We start from the raw sequence: 17,414 nt of genomic DNA, 5'->3' as shown, positions 1-17,414 counted from the left end.
TTGCATTTGCTTCAATTTGTCACGCCGCACTGCAAATTGAAGTGATTTAGCATTGATTTTCGAGAGATTTTTATTTTTCAACAAAGTGATCTTCTATTGAGAGGTATTTAATTTAAAACACCATCAAATTATAATGCATATCCTTAGAATCTGCACGACTGTTTTCATCCATTGAAAATGAATCTTGTTTTTGCAACTCATATAAGTGTCAAAGTCTTACGAAACAAACGGGCAACTTATAATGGTCAGCAGAAAAACAAAAAATCAGCTGGCTAAACCTAAATTTCGTTTAAAATCACTGATATTCTAGACCGTGAGTATAGTGAATTTATCCCCGCGATCGAAATTAATAAATTAAATGTTTTCAGTTTAGGGAATTGATCAAATAGAGATGGACATGAACACGGCAGCGGCAACCAAAAATATTTAAGAATGGTAATCCTCCTCAATGATAGGTGATTGTGGTTACGGATAATTACGCAATATCATTTATTATGGTAAATTATGTTACCCATTATATTAATGTAATATACTAAATAAACTTTTCGAACAAGTTAATAATCTCAATATGCGTTTTTTTTTTCAATTCATTTGACAGTTCAAAATTCAAAACGTAACTCACCCGAAATTGAAGTGATTTTCTGTTGGTTTCATCGTGCTCTGAATTGATTCATTTTCAACACGTTTTCATTTCAAATTATAATGTTTGGCAAGTAGTGCGAATTCAAAGGTAAATCACTTTACTTTAACGTGATAGTTTTTTACCGTGTACACTTTTTCTGCACCAGCTACACCAGAAAAAAGGGTGTAGCTGGTGCAGATAGGAAAACACCAACACATCCATACCACGCCACTGCTGCTGCACTGCGAGCGTTCGTTTATTTAGCGAAAAGTGTAGCACCAAACGGTGTAGCTACACCTAAAAAAACGGCATTAGAGAGTCGCCATCTGAAACAAATATTCTAGCAACAATGCATCTGTGTATGTCAGTGTTGCCGCATGCACAGATTATTCTGTGGCTCTCTATTGAGCTGCTGACGTTTGCCGCACGCATACATCGACGCGCGGTTTGTTGTTGCTGTTGTTAGATTTTACATTGATTTTACACGTTTGTTTTTGTTTTCCCCCAGTTATACCCTGGTAAAAAAACACCCCATCGGCAGGCGACCATGTTTTCGCTGCCAACATCTCGTGTGTGCGAAAATGATATAGCATGTCAGCACTGCGTTTCACTCAACTGCCAGTAGTCTGATTTGGGCCCGCTGTCAAATTTTGAGCCCACGACATGTCGCTGACGTTTATTGCAGCATGGAAATTTCGAATTTGATAAAATTTACTGGGATTGCACGTAAACTGGTTAGTATGAGTGCAAGTTACCAACAATTCACGTGAATGTTACATGAAAAGTGTGGTGGATGAGAATAACTAATGTTTTCACGTAAACTTGACGTGCTGATTTTTTTGAGTGCAGTGACTGCTCCTGCATTAAATGTCAAAACCACCCCATCGACATCTCTATAACGAGCTGCAGTGAACGTCAACGACAGCATGTCCTGGGCTCAAAATTTGACAGCGGGCCCAAATCATACTGCTGGCAGTTGAGTGAAACGAAGTGCTGACATGCTATCTCATTTTCGCATACACGAGATGTTGGCAACGAAAACTTGGTTGCCTGCCGATGGGGTGGTCAAAACCGAACTGTGCCCTTCAGAAAGTTTTATCCATCACCGCCATTATCGCTCGTGGTCGTGGAAAGCTGGGGTGACATTGCGATTCTCGTTTCGAGTGATTTTGGTTCGTTTCGCCCAATCGTTTGACGTGGTTGAAACGAACCAAAATCACTCGAAACGAGAATCGCAATGTCACCCGTGCCAATATGCCTAGAATAATTACCGAACTGTCAAGAATAACCATGCACCCTTAGAAAAAAGCATTGTACTCGGTAAAATTTTACCGAAATCTAAACAGCTGAACGTTCGGTAAAAATTTTTATGTTACCAAACGTTACCAAAGATCAGTAAACGTCGATTTTACCGAACGTTCAGCTGTTTAGATTTCGGTAAAATTTACCGAACTGTTTAAGTGTGTGCATTGGAGCAGGGTAATTTTCGGGCGAAGGGGAAATAACTACTGATCTGTCAAATTTTAACTAAAAAGTTAAAATTTTCGCCAAGTGGTTCACAGCCTGAATATTTAAAGCGTTAGCCGTCACTCGGACCAAAACGTCAGAAAAAACGGTTACACAGCAATCATTCACGCAAAATAATCCACACGTCCTTTCCACGTGAAAAATCACGTAAATGTCTCTACAGGGAGTTACGTGACTTTCAGTTGAACATTATTGGAAAATACAAGACCATCTATCTGATTTACACTAGGATTTACACGTAAATGCACGCATACTAATGCAAATTATGTTAAATTTACGTAAATAGTACGCTGGGAAAAGTTGGATGGAAAATTTCGACTAACATTTGAAAGGGGCGGATAAGCCAACTGTCAAACAGAACGAGTGAGAGTTCATTTTCCATGCTGCTCCCAGCAAAAAATAACTCTCACTCGTTCTGTTTGACGCCCCTTTCGAATGTTGGTCGAAAAATATTCACATAACTGAAGATAGAATAAACAAAAGGGCGAATGTCGCAAGCGTAAACAAACCGAGTGAGGGTTGATTTTCCTATGCTGGTCCAGCAAAAAGTAACTCTCACTCGTTTTGTTTATACATTTGCGACATTCGCCCTTTTGTTAATTCTATCTAGAACTTTTCCCGTCATTTCGACGTGAAAATTATTTTGAGTGTATGCATTTGATATTTGTTTCAGTAGAATCAATATATATATAGAATGCCAGTGTCGCTGTTTTACTACGGGACTCATTGTGGTAAACATGATGCTAACAATCTGTATCAAGTCTGTGAATCGGGAACTTCATTGTCAAAGTTGCTCATTGTTATTTATCTGTTCTTTATCTGTGCGCTCGTTGGTGCTGTCGTCAGTGCGCTCATCGCTGTGTTTTCATGCCAGTGAAATGCTTCTAAACGTTCTTTTTCTTTTCGTCCGGATAAATTGAATCCCACAACTGCGCCCTTTTGCACCGATTTTTTCAGAAATTTGCAGCAAGCGAAGTTTCCAATCACATTACTTGGCAGCCATATTTGAAATTTTAAACTGGTTGTCAAAGTTTGACAATGAGATTCCTTTTTGATGAATCTCAGGCACACACACATATGTATATATACTGTAAATACATTATCTGAACAAGTGTGATGTTTACCACGCGCACTGCAGCGACACTGGCATTCTATATATATTGATTATACTTTTGTTTCTCACCCCTGGAAAATCGAGACTTTTTGGTTTTGAATCGACCCCCCGGCACGTCGCCATTTTTTTGTGACTGAATCTGAAACGTCAAAAATACTGGGCGGGAAATCACTCCATAGAAAATCAATGCGACGCCATTGTTGTTTGGGGTACAATACTGAGGGGTCCAACTTAATGGGGGTACTGTCAAACTCTGTAGACCAAGATAGATCATTACACGGGAGCTCCTAACCACACTTTTTTGACAGCACTTGGTGGTTTGTTTACGTGGTGTTAAATTTTGAATTGAGTTTTCTATCTTTGTCCGGCAGATAATGATAGAAATTTATAGTTTTTATTGAAGAGAAAGTGCCTTACATGCATTTTACAGAAATTGATGCAGTAATCCTTCACGAAATTTCAAATCGAAACTGCTGGATGTGACAAAAACATGTAAACAAACCACCAAGTGGTGTCATTTGACGGCAAAATGACGTCATCGCAAAATGATCTATAGCGATGTCGTGGAGGTGTTTTGAATAGATCATTTTGCGATGACGTCATTTTGCCGTCAAATGACACCAATTGGTGGTTTGTTTACATGTTTTTTGTCACATCCAGCAGTTTCGATTTGAAATTTCGTGAAGGATTACTGCGTCAGGTGCTTTAAAATGCATGTAAGGTGCTTTCTCTTAAATAAAAACTATAATTTTTTATCATTATCTGCCGGACAAAGATAGAAAACTCAATTCAAACTTTAACACCATGTAAACAAACCACCAGGTGATGTCAAAAAAGTGTGGTTAGGAGCTCCCGTCTAATGATCTATAAATATCGATACTTACAGATTACCGCCCAGCCCATCCCTAGAGTGACTATATACAGAGTGGCGACAATGTCAAAATTGGAATGATAATTATCTGTCAGTGTCATTCCAATCGAGCAGACGGCCCAAAGTAAATTGATATATACCAGGTATATGACAATGCGAGCTGTCATATGCACTTTGCACTAACACATCTACACTAGTTCTGAGATTTCGAGCATTTTGTATGGAAAATTAGTTAATTTTTTTAAAAAATCGTTGGATACGCAAGATTTGTCTTTTTTTTCTTACAGCTTTTATGTTTATGCTTAGAACATTATTTCTAGTATGTATTTTCATGAATACAATGAAGTGCAACATTCCAAATTGCAAGCGGAAATTTTTTCGTCAAAGCGATATCAAGATGTCTCAAAGAAATGTCGTTATATCGCTTTCCTACAAGTAGTAAAACAAAAAAGATTTTTTTTAAAATGCTCGGACATGATTGTTCAATAAGCAGCATGAGCAACATTGTTATCCGCCCGCGATATTTTTCGTCTGATTTCTGGTAAGCTTTTAAAGTGTTAATTATCTTCTAAGACCGTTTTGTAGCAATCTAAGATTACTTTTTTTGGTTTTCTACGTAGTGTTGAGACGGGTAAATTTATGATAAAAAGGTATCATCTTGGAACAGTGACTTCAACTTAAGGATTTTCAAGCAGTAGCACAAGCATCTATTCGAATAAAACTATTTTTTAAAAGAAGACATTAAAGGCAGATATTCAAGAGCATCATGCAAGCAAAATGTTGGATGGAACGTGTTTTAATTCAAGCAACCGTATACCGCATTGATCGTGAAGTATTACATTAACATTAATTCATTTTTCAATTGCACATCGAAATAGTTAGTCACCCATGTTCTCAAATTTTTTACGCATAATAAAGAAGGCTACAAGTGCAAATGACTTTAAAATATATTCCTTACATTTCATTGTAAATGTTCAAATATTTCTCTGGAATAATATAACTGCATTCATTAATTACAATTAATTTAGTTTTAATTTTCATGCAAGTTCCACCATATTTCAGAACTATTTCTTCTTCTTTCTACACACACTAATGCAACCCTCGATGGTCACATACCTGGTATATATCAATTTACTTTGCAGACGGCCTATCCAACGCGTATGCAGGAAAGAGAAAGAAAAACCTTGGAAAAACCGGAAAAACCGCATTGCATACATTTGGGATGACTTGTCGCCACTCTGTATATAGTCACTCTACCCATCCCTAAGAAGTCACGAATCACGATTTATTTTTTAACGTTCATTTTCGTCCAACGGAATATGTTTTTATTTTAAATTTTCTGAGTCTTCTTTTCGTTAAAACTGGCTTTTTATCCGATTAATTATACCTTGCAATACAATTTTGTTAAAATGTCTTTTTATATCGGAAAATGTGTTCCCTCAAGGACGATTTCCATGCAGGAACAAATCACCGAATATAAGCGGTAAGTCAGCTCTTAGAAATGTTGAAACTGACAAAATCTATTTTTTTTCACTTTTCAGTCAACATAATAAAAATCCGCTTATCATTATTGATTTAATGTACTTCGACCAACTTGGCGGGTATTTGCACCGAAATGATGTTGCTGGCAAAATGCGTGACCTTTGCGGCATCTCCCGGTGTAGAGTTAAGGAGATAGAGAAATTTGTTTCAGATTTGAAACAATATGGAGCCGAACTGATATTTATGACTAACGGTGCTTTCTTTGATATCAGCGGTCAAATTGTTCCGGATGAGGACGATGCGAAGGACAGCAGCAAGGATTGGCGGTACGATCTTCAGACGAAGATCATAGAATATTTGGATAATTCCCATTATAGTCAGGTCGCTGCTGACGCTAAATTTATTCCAATCGAACGAGTTTGGACTGAATCTCTTGCCAAGATTGCCAGAAAATACGGTAAAGTTTTGTGGGCTTGGGATAACTCACGACATCAGGAAATTGCTAAGTATGCTTGTGTCCACAACGCAATGGCAATTATTTCCAAAAACTACACCCTGCTGCTGTACAGTGGTTCGGATTTTCCGAAATACAAGTTTTGGTCGATGGCCGACTGTTCTACGGCAAAAATGGAAACCGCCGAGTATGACCCGTTGATAGTTCGACGAACACTTAGATTGACTTCGAAACAGTCGCGCTTACTGGCGGCTATCTACGATTGGTACAATGGCAGTACAACGTTTTATGGTTTCCTAGAACGCATTAAAGTGCCAAACACTTCACGAACACTGTTTCGCGATATTACCGCCTACGTCAAAAAGACTGCGGGTAATCTACAGGAGCTGGATTACTTGAAAATTGCCCGTGACTTGTTTGGTGAACAAAAATATATAGATAAATTTGCTGATTTCAAGACCGTTTGTAATGGGTACAATGTGGTAAGTATTATGATTGTCTTTGATCCATAGTTTTGAACGTTTAACTTTGTTTTGATTTAAAGGATGCGATTGTTCTTTCGAGTGAACAGAACAATGACTCAATAAGCGCTCAGTTGAAAAGGCAGGACTCTTTCAATTATGATATTTTCCACGGAATAGCATTTACTTGTTCGATAAGTTTCGTTGATTATCGATACTGGCAGGACCATGGAATAGATTTTCACGAAATCGTTATTTCACTGTACCAACGTATATGCGGCGTGATTTTGCAGCATAAGAAAGATCAGTCTCTGACTAGATATGTGAACATCAAGCGGACTCACACGGAACTTTACATGATGTCGGAATTGAAACCGGAATATCCTGCGGATTTAATTATTCCTTCTTTAGATTATATGTTTTTGCTTACGGGTCAAGCACTTACCAGCATTCCGGACTTCAATGTTTGCTTGCTAGAATTCGTTACCGGATTAGTTCTGGATAGGACGGTGCTAAACTTTTTTACCAGAACTGACCAGCGTTCCTACTTGCAAGATAGCGTTACATTAGCTTATATGGTTGCGGTTAGTATAATTGATGAAAATCTGAAACTGCTCCGATTCATTGAATACGTCTATATGTACTGTTGTAATGGTTTAATTTCAGCTGCGTATGATTGATAAATTTGAGGCGGATATATTTATGTTGGCCATACACACATGTCGTTGGGATCTAGACGAAGAAGTTGCCCTGCCGGATAATGTGAACCTCCGAGCTTTCCATCTGTATTATACCTATGTAAAAATGCGTACGTTGGTTAAGCATAGCTTTTATTGTGCCGGATTGGATGAATCGTTTATGGTGAGAAAGCTTCTTATGACAAATTTCTTACAGTTGGTTTAAAGTAATGATTTTCTTAGGACGAGAATTATCTGGATGGTGCCGTGTTTCAGCACATGTTCCAGAAATTTACCGCGGAAGGCGACACTGCAGAATTTAATCAAAATATTTGTCAAATCATTCGGTATCGTTTATATTGATGGTTTTCATAACAAAATGAACAATATTACGCTTACAAGTTGCGTAATAACTAGGTAAATACGAACTTCCGTTCTATAATGTATGTATTGAAGTTTTGTTGGTTTATGTTTGATATCAGAATGAGGCTGTCGTTTCATTTGGAATTATTTGTTTTACTTACGTTGATTTTTCGTATTCATGTAATAAAATTTGCTCTTTGCTTAAATTTTGTTGTTTTGAAATTTATTAATATTATATTTCTTATGACTTGAATCCTCACCAAATATAGTCGACTTTTTCTATTTGAATCAAATTTTATTAGATTGTTCACTTAAGAAGAAATGAATTGTCATTGATGTGAATTTCAAAAGCAGGTTTTTATTTGAAACAAAATTTCCGTTCATGAAAATATGTTCTCTGTATTTAGATTGGCAAGCAGAATGCAGTGAATATATTTTTAAAAACTGAAACCCTGTTTTGGGCCCAAATACTGCTTCCGAAATTGGACTTTCCGACGAAAAGTTAATGACTGCTCATTTCGCCTCAAGGGGGCAATGATTGCAGGCAAAAATTAAATCAATTCTGATATAAAATTACAATTAATTCACAATAATGATATTTCTAGCGTTCGGTTTTTGGGGTTTGGCGAGGGATTATAAATACTGCGCACTAGCTCTTTGGTCTCGAGGGTTGGGAGGCGGGTGCGACTCTATGGTTTAAAGCTTCTGTCGACCATCGCGAACGCCCAGGTTGTGTTGCGCTCAATTTCCTTTGTAGACCTATCTTGGAACATTGCATAAATGCCAGAGGGTGAAAGATGTAATTTGTTGTTTAGGTCGATCCCTGATAGGTTGATAACTACTGATGGTCCGAGATATGTCTCCTATTGGTTCAATTGTGGTTGTTCGTGTTGGAAAATTGATGGCGGATGAGCAGTTGAGAACAATACAAGTGTTAGGCGAGAACTACTTTATTCTTTTAAAACTACAATAACGATTACAAAATCCATCATCACCATGAAAACCGGTCCTGTCGTGATGACACCTATTGAAATTATTCAGGTAATTTGATTTCTGGACAGAATATCAAAAAACGAAGAAGTTTTCAGAAGATTGTTGCTGATGTCGAAGGTGGTGATATTAAATTTAAGAAGATCATCACTAAAAAAATCAACATGATTGTTACCAGCAGCAAAGAAACCTTTTCAAGTCCAAGGAAACTGCGCCTGCAAATGACGGATCTCAGTAGAAGCATGTTCGATGTACCTGAAAATACTGAGAACCTGAGTAGACGGTCCAAAGCACTCAAAGGAGGATGGTTTTAATAGCTGTTATCCATGGCTAAAAGTAAAAACGTGAATGGATAAACCCCTAATCAATCCAAGGTGTCATGCGGCCCGTGCCGAGGAATGAATGGTGGAAGGGGGTTCTATAAATACTCAGCCTCAAACTGTTGTACCAAGCAGCTACTGAGTCGTTGACGGACATTGCCATCATCTTGGACCCATATCGCATCCCTGCCGGAAACGGTAACTGGGTCTCGGATACGGCGGCTATATGAACGACAAGCAGGTTCCCGGTTCAAGAGGTTGTGTCAACTGCAGACGAGGGATTTGCGGTTGCCAAAGTGGGTGAAGTGTTCTACTGCAGCTGTTATGCTTCGCCTAGTTGGTCTATCGAGCAGTTTACGTGGATGGTAGACCGAGTATCAGTTGTGCTGGTCTGTGCTGGACTGGCCTAAGGCCGTTGCTTGTGGCGGGCGACTTTAACGCTTGGGCGGTAGAGAGGGGAAGTCATCGCACGAACCATAGGAGTCGGATTCTGCTTGAAGCTCTTGCAAAGCTCAACGTAGATCTGGCCAACGTCGGCACCACAAGTACCTTCAGTAGGAACGGTGCGGTGTCTATCATCGACGTGACATTCGACAGTCCTGGTCTGATAGGAGAGCGTGCAGCAAGTGAGTGAGAGGCTGGCAAAGGGTGAACATGTGCATTCTATAACCTCTGTTTGCTAACTCCTATTCCTACCTCCACGTGGTGCCGGCTGGGGTACGCAACCTCGGTTGTCGTACGCTAACAGGAAAGGGAGCACAGTGGCTCCCGCCCACATTAAGATGGCAGCCCCATCAGCGGGATAAGGATCTTAGGTTAACAGCCTACTGTGTCGGACTACAAAAAGTTAATGAAAATGATTGTGAGGAACGTGCTACTCGAGCCAAAGATGCTGATAATGAAAATGAAAGAGGAAATCTCTCTGGATTATTGGCAACGACCTTTAGCATGAAAACACGGACACGAATCGGAACATGGAATATACTGACCCTTGCTCAACAGGGCAAGCTGGCTCAACTTGCTAGGGAAGCTAGTCGCCTGAAGCTTGAAATCCTGGGGCTGAGTGAGGTCCGCTCTTGCCGGGTACTGGCGAACACAAGACATTATCTGGTCAAGTCTTGCTCTACTCTGGTAAACGAGGTAAAAATGCTACTCGAGAAAGAGGTTTTGGATTCCTACTGAGCCCAGGGGAACATGCGGCCCTGATGTAGTGGAAACCGATAAATGAGCGAATAATCGTTGCCAGACAACGTGGACCTTAAACGCGTCATGGGACGACATGGTCTAGGAGAGATGAGCGAAAACGGGGAGCTGTTTATAGAATCCTGTGGTAATAACAACATGGTCATTGGTGGACCGCTCTTCCCCCATAGACCAGTACATAAAGTCACGTGGGTTTCCCGCGACGGCCGAACAGAAAATCAAATCGACCACATCTGCATTAGCTGGAAATTGCGAAGAAGCCTTCTTGATGTACGCAACAAACACAGCGCTGATATCGCATCCGACCATCATCTTGTTTTCGCTGAAATACGTTTGCGCGTCGCACGTGTCCAGCGACGGGAAGAGAAATTTGGGTACCGCTACGACGTCCGCCGGTTGGGGAATCCTAAGGTCTTTGTCGAACAACTTGAATCCCGAGCCGCGGAATTGCCACTTGGTGGAACCGTCGAAGAGCAATGGATCGGCCTTCATCACGACCAGTGATAAGATCCTCGGCAAAGCGCGCAGCGGGCGGAGGGAGTGCATTCCGGATGAAACTTGGAGGAAGATCGACGAGCGGAGATAGGCGAAAGTTGGCATTGGGCGAGCGCGGACCAGATCGGCTAAGACAGCTGCCTGTCAACGATACGCCGAAATGGAGAGGGCGTCTTGTCCGACCCCATAAGGGTTACTGCTGACGTGAAACAGGGCTGCATTTTATCACCGCTTTTGTTTCTCATTGTTATGAATGATATATTAGGGTAGATGTACCAAATATGGTGGAGATATGTCATCTATTACGACAAATTTACGTATAAATATCCAACTATGACTCAAAATGTATAATACCTATAAGTTTTCTATTAATCTGAGCTCAGTAGAAAAGGAATCAGGCTTCAGTTTTAAGGATTTTTCGCTTAAAAGTCTCTAAAATCTGATTTGAAAATATCATTGCAATGTACCAATCATAGTAGTAGTGTTTCTGGCATTTCGTTATATGTGTACCAATTATAGATGTATACTGGAACACCAAAGACTAATTTGTAAAAATCAAATCTTAATTTAAAATATATTCAAAGTGAGCAACGAAAGATACATCACGACGTTTATTTATTTGAATTTTATTATTAAAAATAATTAGAAACGGTTAGTAATTGCATAATGCGTCCAAGAAGGAAGTGAAGGTACCTATTAACATTGTGGCATGAGAAAATCTCCCGGAGGTAGCATTTTCAAGGGTAAGGAAGAAATCAGAGATACTAAAATTGTTTTTTTTTATTTATTTAATTCTGGTCAACAAGTAAGATGTAATCCTAATGACAACTGAACTAACACAAATATCTTTTAAAAGAACGCTTATTATTTTCACGAGACACATTAAAATCAAACATGTTATGGTAGAAATTAAAAACCAGGCACATACTAAGCACTGGTTCGTGTAATCCATAGTTGGTTCTTGATTGCCGAGGAAAGCGTATCAAGTACGTAATTAATGCACGCTGCTTCATATGGGATTCCAATATGACCTCTGGTGTGATAGAAAATCCGGGATTGCGAAGCATAAAACCATGAAACGTCCTGAAAACGAATAACATACTTAATATGCTCGAATAATGTTAAGGAATTTTTTGGGATCAGAATAATGATCATGAAAGAATATTGATTAATCAGAAGTACGACCGCAATTTTGCAACGTGTTCTCTCGTGACCGCTGCTAGTCCCAAATAAAGTTCGTTACTTACAAGTGTATTTACCTGACTGACTATTCCGGAACGGCGTGATCCGCTCATTTGATGTCAGGTACTCACTAACTTTAAGCAGAAGTGCATATCGGGAAACAGGAAAACCCAGATACTGCATACCTTTTAACCAGTCGACAATTTGCTGCTCTTCTTTTTTTTATAGCCCGATTGTAGTCCGGATTACATTTTTTCTCCAACTTCTCCTGTAGACAATAGTGAATATCGAAATCCGGAACTGTTTACAGCTTGCGTAAACCGTTGCCCCGGTATTGATGGCCTCGGTACAACGTGAAATCTTCTTTGGAGCAATATTTACGGGAAATTTGCTTTCGCTGTGTAGCCATTCTGTAGAACATAAATAAAATATTGTAATTATGTGTAAGTAATATGCGACTAATTTTTGTACGTACCTGATAGTTTAGTAACAGCAAAAGCTAATAAAATTAAATTAATTTTCAATCACACTCGGAAAACAACGCGCTATGACCAAAACTGACAGCGATGAGAAATGGCACTTTCGTATGCTACGATGATAGGGCATCGGCTACTACGATGTTTGGCGCACCGTTGTGAAATTTTACAAATTTTAATAATACAGAATAGCAATCATTCTTGATAAAAGTCGTGCTTTTTATTGATTTACAATGTTAAGAAGGTTGTGCCTAATTCCCCCACGTGGTTTTCTTTTCGGAAAATGTAGTTTATACATCAAAAATTTCTTAATTACGATTACGTATACCTTAGCGAATTGCTAAGAAACAAGTCTCACAGTGACACGAAATTTTCAAATTATATTTTTTCACAAAAAGAGCAAGTTAATTCTAAAACTAATTCAACAAGTCGGCACAGGAGAGTTAGTTCTTCTTTAAATATATACTTTTGATGTCGAAATAGCATGTCATACATGTTAAAAAATTTAAAAACCCTCTCGTATTACCACGATTGGTGCTATAACGATGTTTGGCACTTCTACCCTAGTTGGAGCAATTCACAGTAGACCAAATCGAGGATTGCCTTGGAATCCTCTGATGATGGAGCAGCTAAATGACCTCGACCTAGCCGACGACATTGTCTTGCTCGCACAACGTGACGACATTGTCTTGCAGAGCAAGTTAGATGATCTCTCCGAGAGCTCCCAGGCAGCAGGTCTCACAGTCAATGTAGCAAAAATTAAGTCTATGGTAGTGAACACTGCCAATTCCATCAACTTCACAGTAGCGGGACAACAAGTTGAGTAAGTAGACGTTTTTCAATATCTTGGTAGCCAGACAAAGTCCGATGGTGGGTGGTACCAAGCCTGAAATAGCCACACGGATCAGGAAGGCCAGGGGTGCCTTTGCAGGTCTGCGAAACATTTGGCGCTCAAATCAGATCACTCTACGTACGAAAAGCCGAATCTTTAATTCAAACGTTAAATCCGTACTGCTGTATGCCTGCGAAACGTGGTGCGTCTCAGCGGAGACAACACAAAAACTGCAGGTATTCATTAATCGGTGCCTGCGATGTATCATTCGTGCCTGGTGGCCTGACAACTGGATATCCAATGAGTAACTCAATCGTCGGTCGGTGTCATCAACGGTCGATAGCCACGGAAATTCGTGAACGTAGGTGGAAGTGAATCGGACACACCTTGAGGAAAGGAGCGAACGAGGTTTGCAGAGAAGCGCTTGCCTAGAATCCACAAGGACAGCGTAGAAGAGGCAGACCCAGAGGCTCATGGCGACGCAGCTTAGCCAACGACATCCGGGCTGTAGACGAGAACCTGTCCTGGCGACAGGTAAAATCCATGGTGGTAACCGTCAGTAGTGGAGATCTCTGATTTCATCCCTTTGTTCTGCCGGTCCGGCGGAAATGGACACATAAGTAAGTAAGCAAGTAAGAAAAGCGAGTAAGATGGTGAGATCAGGTGGAGCGAGATATCGCGCGAGTACACGGTGTATAAGGAATTCTAGAACGGCAGCCGAGGTATTCGGAAAAAAATTGTTCATAGGGTTATGTGTGAGCTACCAGTACCCTGGTATTAAATTGAAACTGTTAATTATTTGGAATTAATAGGAGAAGAAATGATCTAATTGTAAAACACGTTAGGTACATAAGTTTGGCAAAGGAGAAGTAGTTTCTTTTATTTAAGATTTAAAGAAATTCTTAGGTATGTAGATTCTAGATTTCTCTAGATGCTGTATATTGTATTCATATCAACACTGTTTAAATTGGTTTTACTTTTTTCCTATGCTTGGGATGGCATCATAAAATATGTTTTGTTGGAATTAATCTATCGGTTTCCGAAATCTAAACTACTAAAATATATATGCTTTTCCTGACATAAATAATTGCTTAACTCTGAAGGACAATCTTCTTGTAAAAAATTAATAAATAATCAAATTGTACACAATTGGCTCACAGTATCTACAACATTATTTGTTTATCTTTTTGTTTTTTTTTTTTCAACATATCGGTGAACTTCTACAATGCTTAATAGAAATAATAAAGTTTTGCTTCATTGTTTTCCTTTGGCTGAGAGTTGAGTTTTCGAGTTTTGGAGAGAATAGAGCGTACTTCTGTATGTGCGTATATGTGCTACAGTTTACTTATAATTTTACCTAAAAGTTCCTCCGTATACTTTCTACAAATAAATATTTTATAAATATGATGACAATATAAACTAAACTAGAATCAGGGAACTTTGATGATTGAAGCATAATACAACCTGCATATTTCTCTCTTTCACTATCTAACAAATTAAGAACTAACGCACGGGTAAGTTCATGTCAAATTTATCGTATGTTAGTCATAATTCAATCCTGACAGAAAATTAGCTTCTTCCTTAGGATTGCATCTATCGGCGTAAGTTTTGGTTTTCTGTTTCTTGGAATCGTATTAGCTAGATGCTCTACAAAAACACACTCGTTTTGTTTGTCGTGTTGAATAATACTATCGTTTTCTGTCTGTTTAAACCAGGCCTAAGCCGGCGTTAAATGCAAATGTCGGTCCATACTTGGCCTTTTCGGGGGTCGATTGCGGACAGTAAACAGATCACGAACAAGCACATTCTGTGACGCGCATGTCGCTCCAGGTGGACACCTGTAATCGTTGAGGGTTTTTCGGATCGGCATGCAAGAAATCGACGTGATCCAACCGGGACGGCGCACAGCATGGCTTCGGAACGTCGTATTTGAAATGTTCGTGCAACAGACTTTGGATTAGTGCATGATGACTAGCGGAATTGAACTTCAATGGACAGCGACCTCGGCAGAAGCCGGCGTCGAATATTTTCGGTTGAATGATAAAGTCATAGCCATCGATATCCCGAAAGTCAACCAGCAACGGATGCCGACAGCAGCGTTTGTTGTTCGGTGTACACGAGGTTGATTTAGGTGGGGATAGGTAATCACGCATTATGGGCCGATAGCGCCGTACCTTGGATCGTTTTTCACGTTGGACCAGTTTTCCTACTACGTTGAGCACCGGTGTTTCGTCGTAGCTGCCGAAAAATGGAGATGAATCATGAATCACGAAGATGTTGTTGCTGTAACAACTTTCGCAGTAGATTTCCAGTCCGAGATTCTTGCGAGTGCCGTCGAGCCACGTGCGTACGGCTTCGTCTAGCGGTAGTTGGTACCATTTCTTATCGTTGAGTGCAATATCAGACACGTGGATGGATTTCGATGTCAATAGATGTCGTTCGTAGGGTTCCACCAGTTGGTAGATATGTAAAGTAATACTCTTTCCAGAAATGTGACCGGTGGCAGTTTTCGAGCTGCCGCCTTCATCGACGCCATTCTGGTTGTTGTGCTTGAATTTGACTCTTCCCTTGCGTCGGCCGTGATGCGCGGGATGCTGCTGCTTCGAGTCCTCATTGATCGCCGACGACGGTGTCAGATGTGTTTGTTGATGTTTACTATGCCCGTTTGCGCTACGTTCGCTGTTTTGTCTTCTGGTTAACATTATGTTTAGTGATGATTCTTCGATGTTCTCTGGTGAGATTGGGGGCAACTCCGAAAGGGTCTGATGATGACGATGGTGGTGGTGGTGGTGATGGTGATGCTCCTGCTGCTGCTGCTGATGCTGCTCGTCTGACGCACCTTTGAAAAACGAAGGCGATTCGAGCTCGGCAAGTTCACCGGTGGTTCTGTTCCTGGTTGGTATATCAAAACGGATATAGACCAGGTCGTAGTTGTTGTTCAATGATCGCTTGCGCCTAAGATTCTGGTGATTCAGTTTGTGACCTGGAAGAGAAGAGAAGAAAAGTAATGTGAGTTTACTCTCCGCATAGGATGTTTATAAATAGTTGACATTTTCTTGTAGAACTAGCCTCAGCTGTGCAGAAAACCGAAATTTGTTTTATGAATAAAAAATTGTTCTGTGGGTAACAAAGCTTAGTCGTTACTGTTGATATTATTAACTCTTATTTGCCTGGTGTTTATGAGAGTATTGATTATTATAAAAGTAGATGATTACTTTTAAATAAGAAAAATAGTAAATTTATCGTAAGCAATATTTACGAAGTAACAAAAATTTTAATAGGAGCAGTACATTTGTTATCGTTTTGCAAATTCGCATAGTGCAAGAGAAGCAAAGCCCTTTTACCCGTTTCTGAACCTCCCCTATCTTATCAAAGAATAAGTAGGAAATTCATTAAAATGAAGCAAAATTAGATAGACTTTGAGAATTAAAAGAAAAAAGAATATTTACTGGATTGCAAAATAAACAAAACTGAGCTAGGCGTAAAATTTTTCTTCCCCTTTGTATCGTTGAGATTCTTTTTTTAGTAAAAGTTTACAGCGTGCTTTGCCATAAAAAACGATTGGAAAATTCAACCCGGTACCTGTTGAGCCCCCCCAGTCAGCTCCGGGGTACGATACTGGTCTAGCCAGTTGTCGTATGTTCGAATCTCGACTGAACGGTGCCGCTACAGAGTTAATATGATCTTTGCACTAGCCCCGTAATTTTCTTGTTCTGTAATAATCAGCTGCGAAGTCTGTCGATAAAGACGGGTCAAGTTCTGAAGGACGTTTATACCCATGGCTTTATTTTTTGCTTACATGTTTGTAAATTTCCATCATAAAACTACACGGTCACAGCCTGCTAACCATACTGGTCAAAATTCAAAAAAATAGTAGCTGGAAAGTTTTACTTCACCCGCCACATTCACCAGACTTGGTATCGTCCGACTATGGACCCTATTCTGTAAGTTACAGTTCAAGGAAAGGAAAATGGTGGGGACTGGCCGGTCATACTTCTACGTCGTCGGCTCGTTAAAACAAAACCTTAAGGTGGCGGGTCTTATGGTCAACGTCTTAAAGACCAGATCGACAGGAGTGTAGACCAGGGCTTGAAAAGGGATCGCAAGTTGAATGTGACTGCCGTGAATGCGTACACTTTCCGCATTCAACCTCCGCTTTTTGAACGATCATTTGACTGTTTTTTTGAATCCAGTCAATCTGCCGCTTGCGCTGCTGCCGTCTTACAATTCATGCAGCCTCTCTGCAAAAGCAAGTCGTACTCCCGCTTTGCCCCACTTTGCGCGTTCATATGAAGAATCTGAACTGCAAACTGACTGGAAGCATTAGATGGCGTATTTTTTCGTT

General features: G+C 39.9%; 2 protein-coding genes across 2 annotated transcripts in view; one reads left to right on the top strand and one right to left on the bottom strand.

Moving 5' to 3' along the window:
- The first annotated feature begins 5,543 nt into the window (after positions 1-5,543).
- Positions 5,544-7,571, top strand: LOC128735495 (uncharacterized). Its single transcript, XM_053829976.1, has 5 exons — positions 5,544-5,617; positions 5,676-6,552; positions 6,615-7,115; positions 7,198-7,392; positions 7,452-7,571. Exons 1-5 carry the CDS (start codon positions 5,544-5,546, stop codon positions 7,569-7,571), a joined length of 1,767 nt encoding a protein of 588 aa, XP_053685951.1.
- Positions 7,572-14,285: 6,714 nt separating this feature from the next.
- Positions 14,286-17,414, bottom strand: part of LOC128737459 (uncharacterized) — a 77,249-nt gene continuing 74,120 nt past the window's right edge. The window contains exon 3 of the mRNA XM_053832097.1: positions 14,286-16,052. Within this exon, the coding sequence (XP_053688072.1) occupies positions 14,860-16,052 (1,193 nt within the window). The 3' untranslated portion in view covers positions 14,286-14,859. The remainder of the gene's footprint in view (positions 16,053-17,414) is intronic.

This window comes from Sabethes cyaneus, chromosome 2 (genome assembly GCF_943734655.1).
Source record: "Sabethes cyaneus chromosome 2, idSabCyanKW18_F2, whole genome shotgun sequence".
Taxonomy (NCBI): domain Eukaryota; kingdom Metazoa; phylum Arthropoda; class Insecta; order Diptera; family Culicidae; genus Sabethes; species Sabethes cyaneus.
The sequence above is the reverse complement of the archived record's forward strand: the minus strand, read 5'-3'. Positions and strand labels throughout refer to the sequence as shown.